Source organism: Vicugna pacos, chromosome 32 (genome assembly GCF_048564905.1).
Source record: "Vicugna pacos chromosome 32, VicPac4, whole genome shotgun sequence".
Taxonomy (NCBI): domain Eukaryota; kingdom Metazoa; phylum Chordata; class Mammalia; order Artiodactyla; family Camelidae; genus Vicugna; species Vicugna pacos.
The window spans coordinates 9,800,021-9,819,312 of record NC_133018.1 but is presented as its reverse complement, the minus strand read 5'-3'; the positions used below and the strand labels follow the sequence as shown (position 1 = coordinate 9,819,312).

At 50.3% G+C, this 19,292-nt stretch overlaps 1 protein-coding gene and 1 long non-coding RNA gene across 3 annotated transcripts; one reads left to right on the top strand and one right to left on the bottom strand.

Moving 5' to 3' along the window:
* The first annotated feature begins 127 nt into the window (after positions 1 to 127).
* On the top strand, positions 128 to 18,496 carry LOC140690994 (uncharacterized). Of its 2 annotated transcripts, XR_012066421.1 has the most exons (3): positions 128 to 728; positions 5,899 to 6,034; positions 17,169 to 18,496. It is a non-coding gene; the product is annotated as an uncharacterized lncRNA (long non-coding RNA). The 2 variants fall into 2 exon arrangements; XR_012066422.1 differs by lacking the exon at positions 5,899 to 6,034.
* ISCU (iron-sulfur cluster assembly enzyme) lies at positions 12,669 to 19,247 on the bottom strand. Its single transcript, XM_072953472.1, has 5 exons — positions 19,082 to 19,247; positions 17,276 to 17,389; positions 16,288 to 16,398; positions 14,692 to 14,770; positions 12,669 to 13,173 (listed from the first exon to the last, which is right to left on the bottom strand). The coding sequence occupies exons 1-5, from the start codon at positions 19,193 to 19,195 to the stop codon at positions 13,088 to 13,090; spliced, it is 504 nt and encodes a 167-aa protein (XP_072809573.1). The 5' UTR covers positions 19,196 to 19,247; the 3' UTR covers positions 12,669 to 13,087.
* Between the last annotated feature and the right edge of the window lie 45 nt (positions 19,248 to 19,292).

Below are 19,292 nucleotides of genomic sequence, written 5' to 3'. Positions count from 1 at the left end.
ACCACAGCTGCTGGGTGCTGCATCCTTGTGATTTGCGTGGGGTCAGGCCCCGCCCACTTACAAACTGCGCCTGCGCGCACCTTGCGCGGGGCGGGGCGGGGCGGGAACTCCGCTGGGGGAGCGGGCATCCTGGCCCCTCGCGCCGCCACTGAGCAGGCGGCCAGGCTCCCCGAGGGTACAGAGCGCGCTCAGGGGGCCTGCGAGGTCTCCTGGCCCGTGAACGACCAAGCCCGTCTGTTGGATCCCAACGCTTCGCTCCTGCCCCAGATGCTTCATGGGGACGCCACCGCCGAGAGTCAAGCCCACAGCCCTGGGCTCTCTGGAGGCGAGAACTCGGAGGTGGCTCTGAGCCTGCAGTCCCCTCCCTGGCTGTGCCGCCTGAGGAAAGTCGCTCCCCTCTCTGGGCCTCAGCTACCTCTCCCACAAAAAAGGAGGGAGGCTTGCTCTGGATTCCAGCCAAGTGATAGGCCTCGGTCTCTGTGCCTGGGTGAGCAGCTGGGGAAAAGGGCGGCAGGGAGCCATTTTTCCTGAAGTAAAAAGAATCACTCAAGTCTTGGACAAAATGTCTTGGAAGAGCCTGGCTCCTTTTACCCCCTCGAATCCATCCCAGAGAGATTCATCTCCCGCCACGTTGAAAGACCCCGGGAAGAATTCTCCCAGCTCCTTTGATTGTCTCTCCTGCATCTGAACCCACCCTCACTATCGGGAAGTCCTTCCTTCTGTCAAAGGTAAGTGGCCAGCCTGGGCCCAAGGGCCAATGTCCCCACAGCCTGGCCTGCAGCATAGCTCTGGCTGGAAGGACTGGGCCAGCCTTTGGGGAGCCAGTTAGAACCAGTTTTGAATTTTTCCCATGACCTCTCCCAAGATAAGAACATTTTGTCTTTGGATCTGGTCCTCGCACTGTCCGATTTTGAGCAGAACTGCAGTGAAAGAGGGAGGGGCCCTTCTGGAGGGTGGTAGGGCGGCATCTACCAAAGTTGTCCATGTCTTTGTCCTTTGTCCCAAAAATTCTTTTCTGGAACCTGCCCACCAAAAGACCTGTGTGTGGTCCCTGAGATGGGCCGGCAGGATGCCTGTCTGTGCCAGTGTTGTTTAAAATAAGTGAAAAAAAAAAAAAAGGAAATTTCTTACACGCCCATCAGTGCGGGAGGTGGTTAAGGAGGCGATGGTTCTGTTAAGTTAGAGGATAATTCAGAGAGCTTTCGCTCCAGGGGAAGGGTCTGGGCAGAAATACTATCGTCACTATTTCCCAATTTGCTTTTCGCATAAATGATTTTATGTGAAAAGTCACTATGAATTTGGTTCGATCCACTTCACTGAGCCGAGGAGGAAACCATCCCTGCTCAGTGAATTGTTGACAGATGCGGTCCCACAGATGCGAGGTGACTTGTCGCACAGCTGGTGAGTGGGACAGAAGGCTCAGGTCCTAGGTCTGGGCTGGCAGCTCAACCTCCCTGTGGTCTGTGGTCTGTGGTCTACCTGCCGTGGGGGGGAAGAGCTCTGAGCTCTGAGGGCAGCCCTGGCATGGTGGACTCACACCTGGGCGTCACCTGTTTGAGGTGTGAGCCCAGATGTCTGCTCACCTGGGATTCAGGCGTCTCCAGAATGGAGCCGGTTCAGGGCTCCTCTGGGTCAGGTGTGGGGCCAAGTGGGCCCCGGGCGAGCTCAGGAACGGGGATCACAGGTGGCAGAGCTGGAGTGCCCTGGTGTCATCACACGTTTCCTAGGACAGCCTGCATTTATATGTCGTTGCAGACGTGTGGTGCGCTCCTGCCAGCCAGGTCCTCCCCCCAGGGAGATTGCCACTGGCCAAGGGGACAAGCATAGCGTTTTCAGAGGTGCTGCCAAGTGACTTTTCCAAAATGAATCACCAATTTCCATTCCCATCTTGGTCTAAGAGTGGTTCCATTTCCCCACATCCTTGCCAGCATCACTACTTGTCAATCGAATACATAAGTGGTGTTCCATTGTTGTTTTAATTGTGGATCTCTGACTACTGGTGAGAGGGGGGCTTTTAACCTTCTGGAGTTCCTCTCCGATGAAGTGCTGGTTTCTATCCTTAGTTTACACATGTATTGGTTGGGGATCCACTGATGTCCAACTTTTTTCAGCCACAGCATCCTTGGTTCGAATAAACTCTTCCTAAGGATGTTAACATAAGTTGAAGGAAAGTAGAGCTTATCCTGGGAGTGGGGCTGGGATATCCAGAGGGCACCTGTTGTTTGCCCCTCTCCCCTGACTGCAGGGCCCCTCGGGCTCAGTGGAGTGTAGTTTGCAAACAATTGGTATAATCCTGCCCCTCCAGCTACAAATGGGGAAACTGAGACCCAAAGTCACCCAGAAAGGTAACGACTGAGGGAGGTCTCCATCCCAGGTCACCTGAATCCAGTGCTCCTTCAGGAAGGATCTCTAGGTAGAGATTTGAAGCATCCATAAGCGACTTGTTTTTCGGTGTGTCTTATTGCAGTGGCTGAGAATTCTAATTCAATATTCCTTTTTAGTGAAGTAGAGTTGATTTAGTTTCTGGTGTACAGCATAGTGATTCAGTGATACATATTTGTCAGTTATATATACTTTTTCATATTCTTTTTCATTATAGGTTATTACAATATATTGAATGTGGTTCCCTGTATAGGACCTTGTTGTTTACTTTATATGGAATAGTTCGTATCTGCTAATTCCAAACTCCTAATTTATCTGCCCCCCTTCCCCTTTGGTAACCATAAGTTTGTTTTCTGTATCTGTGAGTCTGTTTCTGTTTTGTAAATAAGTTCATTTGTCCCTTTTTTTTTCAGATTGCACATGTAAGGGGTATCATATGATATTTGTCTTTCTCTGACTTCACTGAGTATGATCATCTCTTGTTCCATCCATGTTGTTGCAAATGGCATTATTTCATTCTTTTTTATGGCCAAGTAGTATTCCATTATATAAATACATACATACATACATACCACATCCTCTTTATGTAGTCATCTGTTGATGAACACTTAGGTTGTTTCCGTATCTTGGCTATTGTAAATGAACATTGCAATGCATGTATATTTTCCATCAAATTCATTGTTGATTGGTGGAGGTGCTGATGATAGAGGCAGTAATGATGGTGGAGGCAGAAGTGGGGTGATGATGGTGGTGACAAGGTGGTCATGATGCTGGTGGTGGTGGAGGTGATGGTGGAGGTGGTGATGGTGGAAGTGATGGTGGAGGTGATGATGGAGGTGGTGGTAATGTTGGACATCCTTGCCTTTTTTCTGATCTTCGTGGGAGTGTTTCCAGCATTTTCCCGTGGGCATGAAGTTTGCTCTTGTTTTCTGGTAAGTGTCGTTTTTTTAGTTAAGGAAATTCCTTTCCGTTCTTAGATTGCCAAGATTTTGTGTCACAAATGAGTACTGAAGTTTATTAAATGCTTTCCAGTATCTACTAAGATGAGACAGTTCTTTTCCTCTCTGTGGGGCACTGGATGAAGACATCCCTTGGACAATCCAAGTGAGAACTGATTTTTGTCTCAGGCGTGGAACCTCTTTCTCTCTCTTGTCTACTTTCCCTGTCCCTACTTCCTCTCTCCCTAAAGTGTACAGACACTTTTCCAGGTCTGAGGAGCTGGACACTAGAGGCGGGTGAGGCATCAGAACAGAAATGATCTCTCCGTGCTGGGTCAGCGCTTTCTGCTTGCCTGACTTCTGCTGCTGTTTCCTGTACTAATCCCCGGAGGGGACCGGCTCCCCCCATCTCGTTCCAGACATAGCCCGAGACATTCTGAGGTTACGTGAAAATGCTGGTGGCAGACAGACGGGGGAGGATCTTGAAGCCTTGCATTCCTCTCTGGGATCCCGGGTGGTGTTGGGGTTTGGGGGAGAGGCTGGGTGGGTGTGTGGTGGGGGAGGAATTTTTCTTGGGGGTGGGGGGAGTTGGTCCGGGGTGTGGGGAGAAGGGCTGGTTGCTAGGTAAAATCGGCAGAGATGAGTCATGTTCTGGCATGAGCTGGTTATGGGCTAAAATGAGAAGTTATCCAAGGATGTGGAATCTTTTTGTTTGAGCTGGAAGGGAATAAGGATTCATCGAGTCCAGTCCCCTCGTTTTTGCAGACAGAAAAACTGCAAATACAGAGAGGAAGGAAGGTTTGCCCAGAGAGTAAGGAACGGGTCTGTTGCCTCCCAGCTTTTTTCCAGGGACTGTGGCCAGAACGAGCCTTTGGCACTATGTCCTGTATTGTACGCAGTTACTGTTCTAGGCATCCGAGATTTCATGGTGAATCCTCAGACCCGCTCTCCCCGAAAAAGCTGCATCCGGAGGGTTATGTTCTGTGGAAAATATGAACAGTGTGATGCCAGGGTGGATGGGGGAGGACTGTCTGGGGAGATGGCATTTGAAGTGAGACCTGGATGCAGGAGGAAGCTCTGGGAAGCTCTGGGAAGAGGGCTGCAGGCAGAGGGGCCAGCAAGTGCACAGGTCCTGTGGGAGGAGTGAGTTTCATGAGTTTGAGGGATGGCAGGGCAGCCAGTGGGCCTGGAGTGGGCTGAGTGAGGCAGAAGAGGGACAGGCAGGGCCTTGGAGGCCAGAGAGAGTTTTAATGGGAAGCTGTTGTTTGGCATTAATCAGAGGCCTGACCCCCCACCGCCACCCTCGTGACTCTGTCTCCTGCTCTGTGGTGCCTGCTCAGGGCCTATCCTGTGGACGAACGAGCATTTAGTAAGCGCCTACTGTGTGCCCAGCTGTCCTGGGCACCTTGTCCACATGATCTCATTTCATCCTGCAACCATCAGAGGAGGACAAATGGGAGAGGTCCACGCTTGCCTGTGGCTGCTCCTTGCATGCGTCCAGAACCCAGGCTTTGTCCCTTGAGGCCCTCAGCTGGGTTAGCTTGACTAGAAAATGACTCGCCCGCACGAGCAGATTGTCCTTTGCTTGTGCTCCTTTGGAAAAATAGTGGGAAAGGTTGAGAGGAGATGCAGATCCTAGTGGCCGCCCAAGAAGACTTGCCGGGAAGCAGGGTCACGCTGGTCCAAGCCTTTGGGGTTGGGATGGATGAGCATCCACTCGAAAGGAGATGGTCCCCTGGGGCGCTGCTGTGGTGGGAAAGCAAAGGAGAATCTGGGGCCAAAGGGCAAACGGGACAGTGTGAGAAGCTCCCACAAACCTCCTTTGCCCCTGATAGTGAGCCCAGCAGATGCCTGGAATTCCACCACTGATGATTCACTCCTGGGTGGTAAACATTGCTCTTAGCTCCTCCTCTTGTAAAATGCAAATCTCCCTTGGGAAGAGAGTGAGAAGATCAAGTCTCAAACCCACCATTATGATGCATGTTAGAGACTGTAAGTGATTGGGGCTTGGAGGCTGGCCAACTTTGAGGGGCCATCAGATGTAGAGCTCCCCACAGGGTCAGTGGAGACGTCTGTTGGGGCTACCCTGTGGCCCATCTTCTCCCTCTGCCCAGTCCTGCTTTCTTAAGCAGTTTTCCACAGGTGTCGATCCCAGCAACACTCCTGAATGAACACCCTGCAGGCTAACTTCCATCTCAGAGTTGGCTTTCTGGGGAGTCTGACCCAGAACAGTGGAGGTGATGATGCTGATGATGGTGGTGATAATGTTGATACTGTTGATGGGGATGATGGTGGTGGTGATAATGTAGATACTGATGATGGTGATGCTGCTGCTGCTGCTGCTAATGGTGGTGGTGTTGATGATGGTGGTGATAATGTAGATAGTGATGATGGTGATGATGGTGATGGTGGTGGTGTTGAAGATGGTGGTGATAATGTAGATGGTGATGATGGTGATGATGGTGATGATGGTGGTGGTGATGATGGTGGTGGTGGTGGTGGATGTAGCAGTCTGCTCAGGCCATAACAAATACCACAGACTCCATGACTTAAACAATAGACATTTCTTTTCTCACAGTTCTAGAGGCTGAAAAGTCCAAGATCAAGATACCGACAGGGCTCAGTTTCCAGTGAGCCTCTCCTCCTGACTTGTAGATGGCTGCTTTGTCCTCACATGGCCTTTCCTCTGAGCATGTGTGGGGAGACCTCTGCTTGTAAGTTTCCACCCATATGACTTCACTTAACTTTAATTACCTATCTTGAAAAATAGGAGACCCTATCTTCAAATAGAGTCACATTGAGGGTTAGGGTTTCAGTATATGAATTTGGGGAGGGTAGTCCATAGCAGTGACAATGATCACAATGATGATGGCAGTGACTATGATGGTGACAGTATTGCTGCTGCTGATGTTGGTGATGATGATGTTGCTAATGATGGTGGTGGTGTGATAATGACAATGACAACCAAGATAGTATTGAGGATGATGGTGGTGATGGTGATGGAGGTGTTGGTCATAATGACAGTGATGAGGGAGGTGATGATGATGATGATGATGGAGCTGATGGTGATAATGATGGTGATGATGGAGGTGATGGTGATAATGATGGTGATGATGGAGGTGATGATAATGATGATGGAGGTGATGATGATGATGATGGAGGTGATGGTGATAATGATGGTGATGATGGAGGTGATGGTGATGATGATGATGATGGAGGTGATGGTGATAATGATGGTGATGATGGAGGTGATGATGATGATGATGGAGGTGATGATGATGATGGAGGTGATGGTGATAATGATGGTGATGATGGAGGTGATGATGATGATGATGGAGGTGATGATGATGATGGAGGTGATGGTGATAATGATGGTGATGATGGAGATGATGATGATGATGGAGGTGATGGTGATAATGATGGTGATAATGATGGTGATGATGGAGGTGATGGTGATGATGATGATGATGGAGGTGATGGTGATGATGGAGGTGATGATGATGATGATGGAGGTGATGATGATGATGGAGGTGATGGTGATAATGATGGTGATGATGGAGGTGATGATGATGATGGAGGTGATGATGATGATGGAGGTGATGGTGATAATGATGGTGATGATGGAGATGATGATGATGATGGAGGTGATGATGATGATGGAGGTGATGGTGATAATGATGGTGATGATGGAGATGATGATGATGGAGGTGATGGTGATAATGATGGTGATGATGGAGGTGATGATGATGATGATGGAGGTGATGATGATGATGGAGGTGATGATGATAATGATGGTGATGATGGAGGTGATGATGATGATGGAGGTGATGGTGATAATGATGGTCATGATGGAGGTGATGATAATGATGATAGTGGTTATGGTGATAATGATGGTGATGATGGAAGTGATGATGGTGGTGATGGTAATAATGATGGGGACGACGATGGTGGTGATGATAGCTAACATTTATTGAGTGCTTATTACATGCCTGGCACTTTTTTTTTTCACTTTACATGTGATAATTCTTTTAATCCTTACAACAAACCTATGACTTAGGAGCTTGTATTCTACTGATTTTTCAGAAAGGGAAGCAAGGCTCAAAGAAGTTAAGTACCTGCTTAAAATCACATAGATCATGGCAGAGCTGGGATTAGAACCCAAGTCCCTAAGTCCCCATCTAAGGTTGTTCCCTCATATCCTGTGGTGCTGCTCAAAGGGGCTGTGTGGTGGGGAGGCATTTGGGGAGAGGGTGGTCCAGCCCGATTTCCCCACTGGGGCTTCATTTGATACATCAGCCTGAGGCTTCAGGGGGCAGGATGGAGGCCCCTGAAATATCTTTTGCATTAACTTCTCCCGGGCAATAAGAGTTGTCCTCACCCGGGGGTACTTCTGGAGTTATTCTGGGAGCTGGGCTTCTCTGTTGTGAGGCCAGAGACTGGAGAGTCTAACATGACAGTTCCAAAGATAGCTGGGTGGGGAGGGCAGCGGTGGCATTTGAGGCTGGGCTTGGGGAATAGCTGTGCCCTGTGGTTGACCAAGCACTGGGGAGTGAGCTTGCCCGTCAAGCCACGTGTGCCAGAAGTCACGTCTGTGTGTCCCCTGCACAGGCGCAGCCAGACCACGGCTTTGTGTAATTTTGGAGGCCTTGCTGTGAAGACTCATCCCAAGGCAAAGACACCATGGGTTGGAAGCCTGGAGGTTTATGGTATTTTAAAAATAGTAATAGGAGGAGTATTAGTAACAATAGTAGTAATAGTAACAGTTACTACGAGTCATGGTAATAAGAAGCCCAGTGTTAATAGTAATAATGATCATAGTAGAGAGAACGAAGGAGAGGGGTAGCAAGCTGAGAGCATGGGCTGGAATCCTGCCTCGGCCACTTTCTGGCTGTGTGATCTTGGATACATCTCTTTACCTTTTAGTTCTTCATCTGGAAAATGGGATAATCCTAGAATTTTAGGATTTCTGCGTAGAGTAAATGAACTAGTCTGTATATGAAACACCCAGCAGCTGTGCGTGGTACAGAGCCAGGGCTGAAGAGTCACACGGGATCCTAACAGTCACCGTAGCAATAATGAACATTTTTATGTGCCACGTGCTTTACATGCTGCATTGAATTGTCATTTAATGGTCACATCAACCCAACCAGATAGGTACTGTTATCCCCATTTTGCAGATGAGTAAACAGAGACTTGTGATGTTTGAAGTCTCTTGTTCAGGGTCACAGGGTGGGAGCCAGCATTTGAACCCACCCTGTCTGACTCCAGCCCTCAGAGCTCACTCTGCTCTGCCCTGTGGGTACCTGCCTGTGCAGAGATGGTCTCTGCGGAGGTGGCGGTTTGAGGGGTTGACTGATGTCATCTCGAGGAGAGGAGAAAGCAAACGGACAGGTCACAAAGAGCCACCTGTGAGAACTGTGCTCCACATCCGTCTTCTGGCTGGGGCTGGAGCTCACTGCAAGGTCCCCCTAACTCTCCCAAGATCAGTGGGAAGTCTTCTGTCCCATCACAAGGATGGACACAGAGTCTGCCCTCTTGTCTCAAGTTCAAGGGGCCGTCATCATCAACAGGCAGCCCTCATTTGCTTTTTAAGAAGATGCCAAGATCGAGACAGTTCATTGACAGGACCATGCTTAATGGGAAATTGTAGAAGTGTGCATTTGGATGTGGTCCCACGTGGCCAGAATCCAGGAATAGCATCTAGGAAAGGTTAAATTAAAGATGTGGTCATAGCTCTGGTGGGGTGCTTTGAAGGGGGTGGGAGGTGGGCAGGGGACCTCACCTAGAGCTCTTCTTCACCGTGTCATCTGAGGCAAGTTGTTTCACCTCTCTGAGCCTGTTTCTCCATCCATCCATCTACTCACCCACCCACTCATCTACTCACACACCCCTCCCTCCCTCCATCCATCCATCCACCCACCCACCCAACCACCCACTCATATACTTACACATCCATCCGTCTACCCCTCCACCTCTCTATCCATCCATCCATCCATCCACCCATCCATCCACCCATCCATCCATCCATCCACCCATCCATTCATCCATCCATCCACCCACCCAACCACCCACTCTTCCACTTACACATCCATCCGTCTACCCCTCCACCTCTCTATCCATCCATCCATCCATCCATCCACCCATCCATCCATCCACCCACCCACTCACACACTCCTCCATCCAGCCATTCACCCTTCTACCCATCCACCCAGCCATCCATCCACCCAGCCATCCATCCACCCAGCCATCTGCCCATCCATCCATCCATCTACCCACTCAATAAGCATTCATGGAGCCCCTAGTAAGTCAGAAGCTGTACCAGATACTGGGTCTCATAACTGACATTGCCGTCAAAACAACCTACATGGTCATCACTAGAAGAGTCAATTACAGAACATCGTGCATGGAATGCTGGGTAGCTGTTAATAAGAATGAGGCAGGTCTATAGGAATTGATGTGGAAAAGTATGGTAAAGGGGAAAATAAAAAGATACCGAAGTATGTGTAGTATGCTACCATTTGTGAAAAAAAAAGAAAAAAACACTCTATTTAAACACATATAGACTTGGATATGCCTAGAAAGTTTCTGTGGCAAGGAACCTTATATATTAGTTTGTTCCCTTTCAGGCTGTTTGAATTAAACTTTTTTTTTTATTGAAGTATAGTTGATTTACAGTGTTTTGTTAGTTTCAGGCATACAGCACAGTGATTCAGTTTTATATATATATTCTTTTTCAGATTCTTTTCCATTACAGGTTGTTACAACATATTGAATATAGTCCCCTGTGCTATACAGTAGTGGGTCCTTGTTGTTTATTTTATATAGAGGAGTGTATATATATTAGTCCCAAACTCCTAATTTATCCCTCCCTGCTGTTTGAGGTTTTAAAAATAGTGTATTACTTGCTTAAAATTGAAAAAAATTATTAAAAAAACCTCAGTCTCTGAGTAATGATACATACAGAAAGACAAGAAAAAATTACAAAACCATCCATGATACGTATGTGATTAGGGAGGTACAGGGGACTGTGGGAGCCGAGCAGGGCACCTAGCTCAGCCTGGGGGAATCAAGGGGGGCTTCTCAGGGGAGGTGATGCCTGAGATGAGGCTCCCAGGCTGAGTGGAGGTTAAAGGGAGAAGCCTGGCAAGGGCTTTCCCGGTGGCGGGGAGCAGCATAGGGCCTGAAGGAAGGTTCAGTGGGGCAGAGCAAAGAGATTGATCCGTGTGGTAGGGAAGGAGGAGTGTCAGGGTCAGAGTGGGGAATGGATCCCAATAGTGAGTCTGGAGGCAGGGAGGCCAGTGGGGAGGCCAGGAGAGAGATGATGGAGGCCTAGACTAAGGCAGATGCAGGGGGTGGGAGGGGCAGAGAGGGAGGCTGGAGATGGGAAGTGACACCTTCTCACAGGACCGTGAGCCTCCATGGAAGTAATTTTAGCAAACCGCTTTGCAAAGGGGAGAGAACCTCCTGGCTGCACACTGGGAACTCCTCGGGGCTTTGAAAAACACTAGTGCCCGGGCCCCACCCGCATGGCATCTGATGTCATTGGGCATTGCGGAAAAATTGGGCCCCTGATGAGTAGCAGGCATAGCCAGGGCCGGGGCCGCAGGGCTTGGTGGCGAGTTGGCTAGTGAATGGACTGGGGCTCATCCTGTGTTGGGGTTCACCTTCCCGCTGGTGCTCAGGGCACGAGTGAGGCCCTGCTGTGTGTTAAGACTTCTTGGTGTTGAGTTCTGCCAGAGGGAAAGGAGGCAGGGAAGCATGGGCCTTGGAGTCACCCAGCCCAAGTCCAGGCTGGTGGCTTGGGAGTCAGCTGACCCCCACGCCAGTTTCCTTGTTTGAAATAATGCCCACCTCAGAGGGCTGTCCTGGGAACGAAGGGGATCACAGATGTCAGAGCCTGGCACAGAGCGCGGGCGCGCGATAGGCTGTTTTTAACTCGCGCATCTCCATCTCCTGGGGAAAAGCCCACGCAGGGATGCTGAGATCCGCCAGATACGAAGAGCTCACCAAAAGGTACGCGGTGCCCTCATGTGGTTCAAACTGGTCTTATCTGGGAGGAGGAGAGTCTAGGGGATGTTAAAGTGAAATGTTCTTTTCTTTTAGCTGCAAGACCATGTCTTTTGAGGTCTGGGCTATTCTGGGAACACTGCCGTGCTGTTTATGAGCAGTTTCTGATGTGTGGAATTTAGCCTCAGCTCTCAGAGGATGTCACTGGGACACAAATGTCTCATTTTCAAAACTCCCAAAGAAGAGTGGTGGGGATTACAGTGTGGCCACGTATAAGAAAGGAAAACAACACACACAGCCAGAGAGACCGTGGATTAAACAGTAGAACATGCCCCCGGGGCCAGGGTGACACGGTTCCACTCGGCGGCTCTAATTTGAGACTCTGATGAAGGCCTGCTCTGTGGCCTGCCCCGCAGGCTGCAGAGGGGTGGCCTTTGAAGTTCTGTGCCCTTCCCCAGAACCCAGAGGAGTTGATTTTTTTCTTTAAAACAAAGGAGGTATATTAAAGAGAAGAGGCAGCCAGCCTATGCCTGAGCATCAAGAAAAACAAAAGCATCTTCCTCTTGACGCTGGAGACTTGAGGCTCCTAGCTGGCATTTCGAGATCACGTTTTCATTAGAAAATTGGGCCTCCTCTAGTGGGGCTTTTAGCTGGTGCCTGACCGAGGGCCCCTCTGCATGGGACAACCTGTCCGCCTCCCCGTCAGCCCTGGGGGCAGGTTGGGGGAGGGGGGGCAGAGATTAGAGTGTCTGTTACCTGCCCGTGAGCCAGAAGTCGATGTTTTTAAACTTTAGGTCATTGCTCATGCACAGACAGTTCAGAACGAACTACTTAAGTGTCACACTCATGCAAGACAGCGAGTGGACAAAGGAAGTTTCTCCCTGATGGCTAGGCTCAGCTGCCAGCGCACAAAACCTCCCCGGAGGTTCTCCGAAGTCAGGTATTGGAACTGCGGGCTCAGACCTACAGCAAGCAGGGCCCTGGGTCTAGAAATCAACATTTTAAACTCACCCCCTAGACCTCTTTGTGTGTTTGATCCACAGTTTTAGGGGAGCGTCCATGGCAGAGTTCCTCAGATCTCAGGATTTCACAAACCAGTGAAATTACAAAAAGAATCTTCTGGACTCATTTTGAACCTCTCCTTTCACCCTCCCTCCTGTTTCATAAAACATTACCGACATTCGGCTCTGTAAAAATCTCCGTGTGTGGTGTTTACTGCCCAGTTTGCTGGGAAAGGTGCAGGCATAGTCGTGGTCCAGTGTCTGCAAAACCCAAGGGGCTGTGGGCAGCACCTTGGGGTGAGTGAGGGACCCAAGAGACAAGGCTTACCAGAGAAAAACATCGTCTTCCATTCTTTTATTTATTATATATGCAAATCTGTTTTATGTACAATACTCGGTTCTAGCAAATAATCTTACCAAGGCATTCTATCGGTAATCTTCCCCAAAATAGATTCAGGTAAAATCAGATATTTGTGCACTTCATGCCTCCCCGAATGCGAGACTTCACCATCGATTTCAGTTTGGAGGCCATATACACAATTCAAACAGACATGACCTGGGTTAAGGTGATAAAAGTGAACTGAAAGAAACCACAGGATTCAGAACAATTCGACTGTATTTTGCTTGCATTGGAGTCACAACGTGAAGAGCAAATGTGCAGATCTCATAGCTCTTTTTTTGTAGTGCGAGGGCTTCTGCGTGACTGCACAGCGGGTGGGCAAGAAGCAGGTGTGACCTGTGCGCGGCTTCGCCGACGGCTCATTTCTTCTCGGCCTCTTCTTTCTTGGGTTCTTGTTTCAGTTTGTAATCAGCCAGGGCAGCCTTGATGGCATCCTCGGCCAGCACTGGAAGTAAGGGAAGGAAAGCGAGCCTAAGTGTCCAGAATCTGCAGAGATGGTCTTAGGCAGAGAATCTTTAAGAGCTGGAGGCAGTGGTGCTGGGACAGGCTTAAGAGAGTCCCCTGCCAGGGTGCTGGGGGTGAGGAGCAAGCTCTCGGCCAGCCGACAGCTGCTTTCTGAGCAGGATTACTCCCGCGGGGTGGCTCTGAGGACAGACTTGGGGTCAGACACCCAGGATTTTAGGTGGGTTCCTTAGCCTCTTGGAATCTACACTCTCTTCTGTAAAACTGGGACAGTCATGCTTTTCCTGCTGGGATGGTGTCCTCGAGGACTTTATACACAGGAGGGACACAACGACCGTGAGTTCTCAGCTGCCCACACGGGAGTCAGGACAAATGCAGGGGATGCTGGTGACTGTGGCTGCAGTAACGTGGGTCATGCCAGTCTGTTGACGGCATGGTGTTTGCTGTCACTCTCCAGTGACCCTAAGTTTGAAAACTTTTATTTTGGAGCTGATGTTAAAAGGGAAGCCATGGGGAAAATAAAAATGGAGAGAGCTGGGATGACGGCAGGGAGCGCTGACTAGAGGTTTCAGTACCCAGGATGGCCTAGTGAAAAGGCTGGGGTTTCTCCGAAACCATGTGAAAATGCTTACAAGCCAGGGCCTTTATTCACGGGTATCTGAAATTCCAGCTCAAGTGGAAAGAACTCGGGTCTTAGCAGACTTCCTGAAGACAGCGTTAGCTGGTCCCTGCCCTGGCGCTCACATCCCCTGTGAGTCTTACCCTGGCAAGAGGCCTGCCTCTCTGCTGATTTATAATGAATTTGGTCAGTAAATGTCTACCAGTAACTTAAGGCTGTTGTTTCCCATTCCCCCTTCCCCAGAAGCTTGAGAGAAGAAGGAAAAGCTTTAGGTTTAAGACAGAGTCTGAACTGGAAAGCCAAGTGTAAGTCTTAAGGCATCTGGGCCTTCTCTTAGGACAGTGAAGAGGGGGACATTGCACAACCCGGCTTAGTCATCCATACACGCAGATGCAGACCCCGGCAGTGAGCGCATCTGGAAAGGAAGTGATACAGCGCACAGCAAACAGGGCGGCGGTGAGCGCTGCGCTTTCTCCCCGAGTGACCTCGCTCCACCACAGAGGGGCGGGAACGACACGGACTCTGGGATCAGCGACTGGGTTTGGGTGCTGGCTCTCCCGCTCAGGGGCTGTGTGACGGGCGCTTTCACCTGAGCCCTCGTTCCCTCATCCGTGCCGGGGGGAGGCAGTGACGCCTTCTGTGGACTGGAGGCCGTTTCTGAGGTTCAGAAGTGAGGTCACGACGTGCTGGAAGACCCTCCTGGAGAGGGCGGTGGGACCCTGGGCGCAACCTTCTGGAGGTTACGAGCAGACCCCACGAGCTCCAACCCTCGGAGGGTTGTCAAGGTGGACTCCGGGACCAAAAAGGACTTGCCATTACTCTGTCACAAAAGTGACGCCCCGCTGTCTGGGCCCGCTGGCCCTCTGGGGAGGGGAGACTCACTGGAGCAGTGCAGTTTCACAGGCGGCAGGCAGAGCTCCTTGGCGATGTCTGTGTTTTTGATGGTCAAGGCTTCCTCCACCTGGGAGGCAGACAGGAGAGACGAGCAGTTTTAGTGATGCTCTACGCAGTGGGATGGAAAATAAAAGGGGCCGAAGAGGCCCTTGCGGCAGGGTGGTGGGGGATGGTTTCCACATAGTAACCTCAAACAAAGGACCCCCCACTTCCAAGTCTAGGCTGCCGCTGGGATTCTCTAGGGTGAAGTGTACACCCCGGCACTGCGTGGTTGCCAGACACTGCTGCGAGTCAGGAGCAGAACCTGTAAGAAGTCTCTTAGGGATCTGCTTGAGGCCAGCAACTCGAGTCTTTTTTAAAAGGCAGTGGTTTCCTATGCTGGTTTTGTGAGTGTCAGTTTCTCTGATGTCCTTATACCCAGTGTTCAGGATAAATCCCTTCAACTTTTAATGCTACGTGGCATCATGGAAGCGGGGGGTGGGGTGGGTGGCGCACAGACAGCTCTCGGGCTGAGAGCTCTTTGGGCTCGTCCCCTGCCTACGAGAGAATCTTTCTCCTCTAGATGGACTGAAAAGGACGCCTGGGGTTTGGTCGAGAGCCCGAGGGCATAACGTGTGGCAGCCCTATGTGGAAGAGAGCCCCGCTGCCTTTAGGAAAGCCAGATTTCCCCACCTGCCCCCGATTTCCCAATCTCACTCAGTTATGGTTCAAATTCTGTTCCTGATCTAATGGGAGGATCTCAAGGTCAGAGAAAGCCCTCCCCACCCCCCTTTCTGGTCACACACACAGCACCTGCAGGGCCGGGTCCTGGGAGCACAGGTGCCCTGTCTCCTCACTTCCTTTCCCTGAGGGTAGTTCTGGACAAATCACTCCAGAGCCACCTTCAGCCAGAACCGGTTAGGTCTCTGCTTCTGTGGCTCAGAGAGGCTTGCCAGCCAGAAGGCCCTGAGCTGCAGGAAGCGGCAGCACGGGGCCTGGCGGAGGGCTCTGCTCCAGAGCTTCCCAGCTCCCCCAGCACACGCTGCCAGCACTCAGCTCCCTGAACTCGGCCCCTTGGGGCTGCAAAGACATGCACCTGCAGTTTGGCTTTTCTGAGAGGTTTTAATGACAACAGGATTTTAGAAAGGCTAGTTTGTTATTTCACAAATCCTTGTAAGCCACCTGCAGTCCTTCCTGAAACACGATGGGAGGAAATAAACTAAACAAACTGCTACCCGACAACAGCCGGAGCAGACTCCGATGTCTAAGAAACGATAACATTACCAGTGACCTTGGAGAAAGCCAAGGAGTTCTTTTCACTTCTTTTTTTCTTTGAGGGGGAGGTGAGGATCTATTTTCTATATAATAAAAACCAAAATACCTCCAAAACCTCCAAACAAAAATGATCAACAAGAACCCCCTGGCTTCAAACTGAAAAACACTTCACCGAATTATCCACAATTCCCAATGTGAAGAAGAATTTATTTAGGAAAAAAAAAATCATAGTTACTTTTTTTTTTTTTTTAATATAACTGGACCCTTCCCTTAACTGAGAGCCAGGTTTGTGGGGAATGATTCAATTTTGTCCAATTGGCAGAAACTTACCGTCTTCCCTTTTACCCATTCTGTGGCCAACGAGCTGGAGGCAATCGCAGAACCACAGCCAAACGTTTTAAACCTGGCGTCCACGATCTTGCCCTTTTCGTCCACTTGAATCTAGAAAAAAGGCAGGAGTCAGCAGTGACTCTGGTGCCGCCCTGTAGAACCTGGCACTCATGGAGGGCCCCTGGGGCACTCCCTGAGAGCTCTGGTCCTGTTCTCCACGCTTAAGGTTTTGGCATTAGTTACAGAGTTGCCTTTGTTTCAAAGAGCTGGGTGATGAAAAGTGAATAGTAGGAACAACCACACCGAATTATACAGGCCTAGCTGGTAAAGATCAGCTGAAAAAAATATGCCTCCTCCTGTTTTCTTTCCCCCCAACCCTAGCCTGAATTTTGGATGTGAACTTCTACTCCCAGCTGCTGGGTGGACCTGCATTTTTAAACACTGAAGGAGCCTGCAATAAATGCCTCTGGTGAATGCTTTTTTTTTTTCCTTCGGCACCAAATTGCATTTAGTGGTTCCCTCCTGCCTTGTTTCTGTTTCCCAAGATAGGCATGAAGCCACCTGGCGAGCTGCCCACCCACCATGATGAAGTAGATGTGGAGAGAGCTCCGGTTTACCCGAAAGTGCCAGGCACTACCTGCGCGTTGTCTCCCACTTGCGGGAGGTTTGATTTATTGCTAACTGAATGGCTGTGGTTTTCCTTTGATCGGTGAAAGTCACAACAGCTTTTACTTAGCTGAAGTTGGAATTTAAGCTGATACAGTAAGTACAAAAGTGAGGTCAGTTTACTGTGTCAGGAAGGGTTGGTGTAGTGGATCAGTAGGACCAGGATTCAGCCCCGGCTTGAATCACTTATAATGATGACGCATCCCGTCTCACAGGAATCAAGATGGGGACCAAAAGCACTGTGCTGTGCTCCATCAACTACGAAGCACTGTACAACAAAGGGATCACCATTACCACCAGGAAAGATGGAGACCAGAGCTACCTGTAATTTCATCACATCGCCACATGCTGGAGCCCCCACCAGTCCGGTTCCAACATTTTTAGATGTCTTGTCAAGGGACCCCACATTTCGAGGATTTTCATAATGATCAACAACCTGCAAGGAGACGGTTAAGAGAAATCACAATCACTCTTTTTTGAGGTATTGCTCTCCCTGACTTTGATGGCAAGCTCCGGGAAATTAGCAACCCGAACCTGGCAGGCAATCACACAGGACCAAATTTCACTCCGGGAGGAAGGCTTACATTCATGTCAGTGAGAACCACTTGTGACCCAAAGTCTTTTTGTATCTCCTCTCTAGCCACCTTCAGAGATGCAAGATAGTGGAGAAAAATCAGCAAAATCATGTCTTAATTCCATAGGGTTTTGAGCCACAAATAATTACTTGACCTTTAACCATCCATCACCAGATTTGGGCTCAAACATCATCTTTGTAATTTCCAAATAAAATACATTCTCAAAGGATAATGATTACTACTCAGAAATCTAAAAATAAGTACAGTCCAGAAATGGAAGGATTTCCCAGAAGCCTCAAGGAGATTCTTACAGGAAGAACAATGCTGTGGCGTCTGTCCATTTGTGTGCGATTAATAAATGACAACGGTCCCATTACTGTGTTTCAGGGCCCTGAAATCTCGCTGGTGCAGCAGAGCACCCTGGTGGCTGAAAGGCTGCTTAGCGACAAGTTAATTCCGCCTGTACTGTCAACAACATACACCCCTAGATGGGGGAGGAGTGAAGTCCTTGGGCAAACGCACTGAAGCCAGAACAGATAAGCATTTATTCAAACTGGCACAGTGAGAGCTTTAAAAGCCTTGAGGTTTGTTTACCAGTCAGCCCTTAAGTTTCCCAAACTTCCAGTCCCCTACCCCACCACCTATCAGACCACGGAATTTGACTTTTAAGCCCAGGACCTACAAAGTAATGTCCAATGTGGATTTTCTTTTTCTTTCTTTCTTTTTTAAATGGAAGTATTGAGGATTGAATCCAGGACCACTGAGCATACCTATGCCCCCAGTATGGACTTTCTGCCCTGTGTTGACTGACTGCATTCTTTAGTTAACCGTTTCCCGAGTGAGAGAATCTCGTTTAGGGACTTCACGCCCCAGGAAGGTCAGGGCTGCAAACTAGGCACCTATTTGTACTCATAGCTGCCCCTCCCCCCGAGAAGAAACAAAAATAAAAACGTTATGGCCGTTGGTTACATGTCTGGCTCCACTTGAAGGCTCTGAGCTCCTACGACAATGACAGCAGCAGCACCCTAAGTGGCCTCCGTGTGTCAGGCATCGGGCCGAGGACCCCACAGGCATGGTCTCAGGGAGGGGGACTGCTAAGACCCCACTGGACAAGTGGGGAAATAGGTTCAGCGCGGGGCAGTGACTTGCCCAAGGTCACTTGGCCAGGACAGTGGCCTTGGCTGAAGCCGGAGCCCGCGCTGCTGTGTGTGTCTGTCCTTGGAGTCTGGCTGGCAGGTCAGAGCAGGACCCTCCTTCCTGGGCAGTTGGGAAGTTTAAAGGCTGGATGCACGAGATCGCGGCCAGCGGCGGGGCCCACGGGCAATGGCCGCTAGAGGGGCTTGAACTGTCATTCTTAGTGCCCCTGAACAGCGAGAAGAAAGTCAGTCGAGGAGGACTTGTGCGAGGGGCGGCCCCACCTGGGCAGCGCAGAGCCCGGCGGCCACTCCTCCTTGGGCCCGGCCTCCGCTAGGACGCCAAGTCCTCTGAGCGGTCCTCGCACTCCTGCCCCCCTGCCCAGGACGGGCCCCGCGCACGCCCTCGCCCGCCCCTACCTTCTTGTGATAGAGCCGAGCCGGAGCTGACAGCTCCCGGGCGGGCAGACGGGGGGCCGGGAGCAGCAGAGCCGACGCCGCCCGCCTCAGACGGCCAACTCCAGCCGCCGCCATCTTGCGGGCTTGCGCCTGCGCAGCCGAGCGTGAGGCCGAGGGGCGGGGCGCGTGCGCCCTCTAATGTCCCGGCGACTTCGCGCCTGCGCCTTTCCGC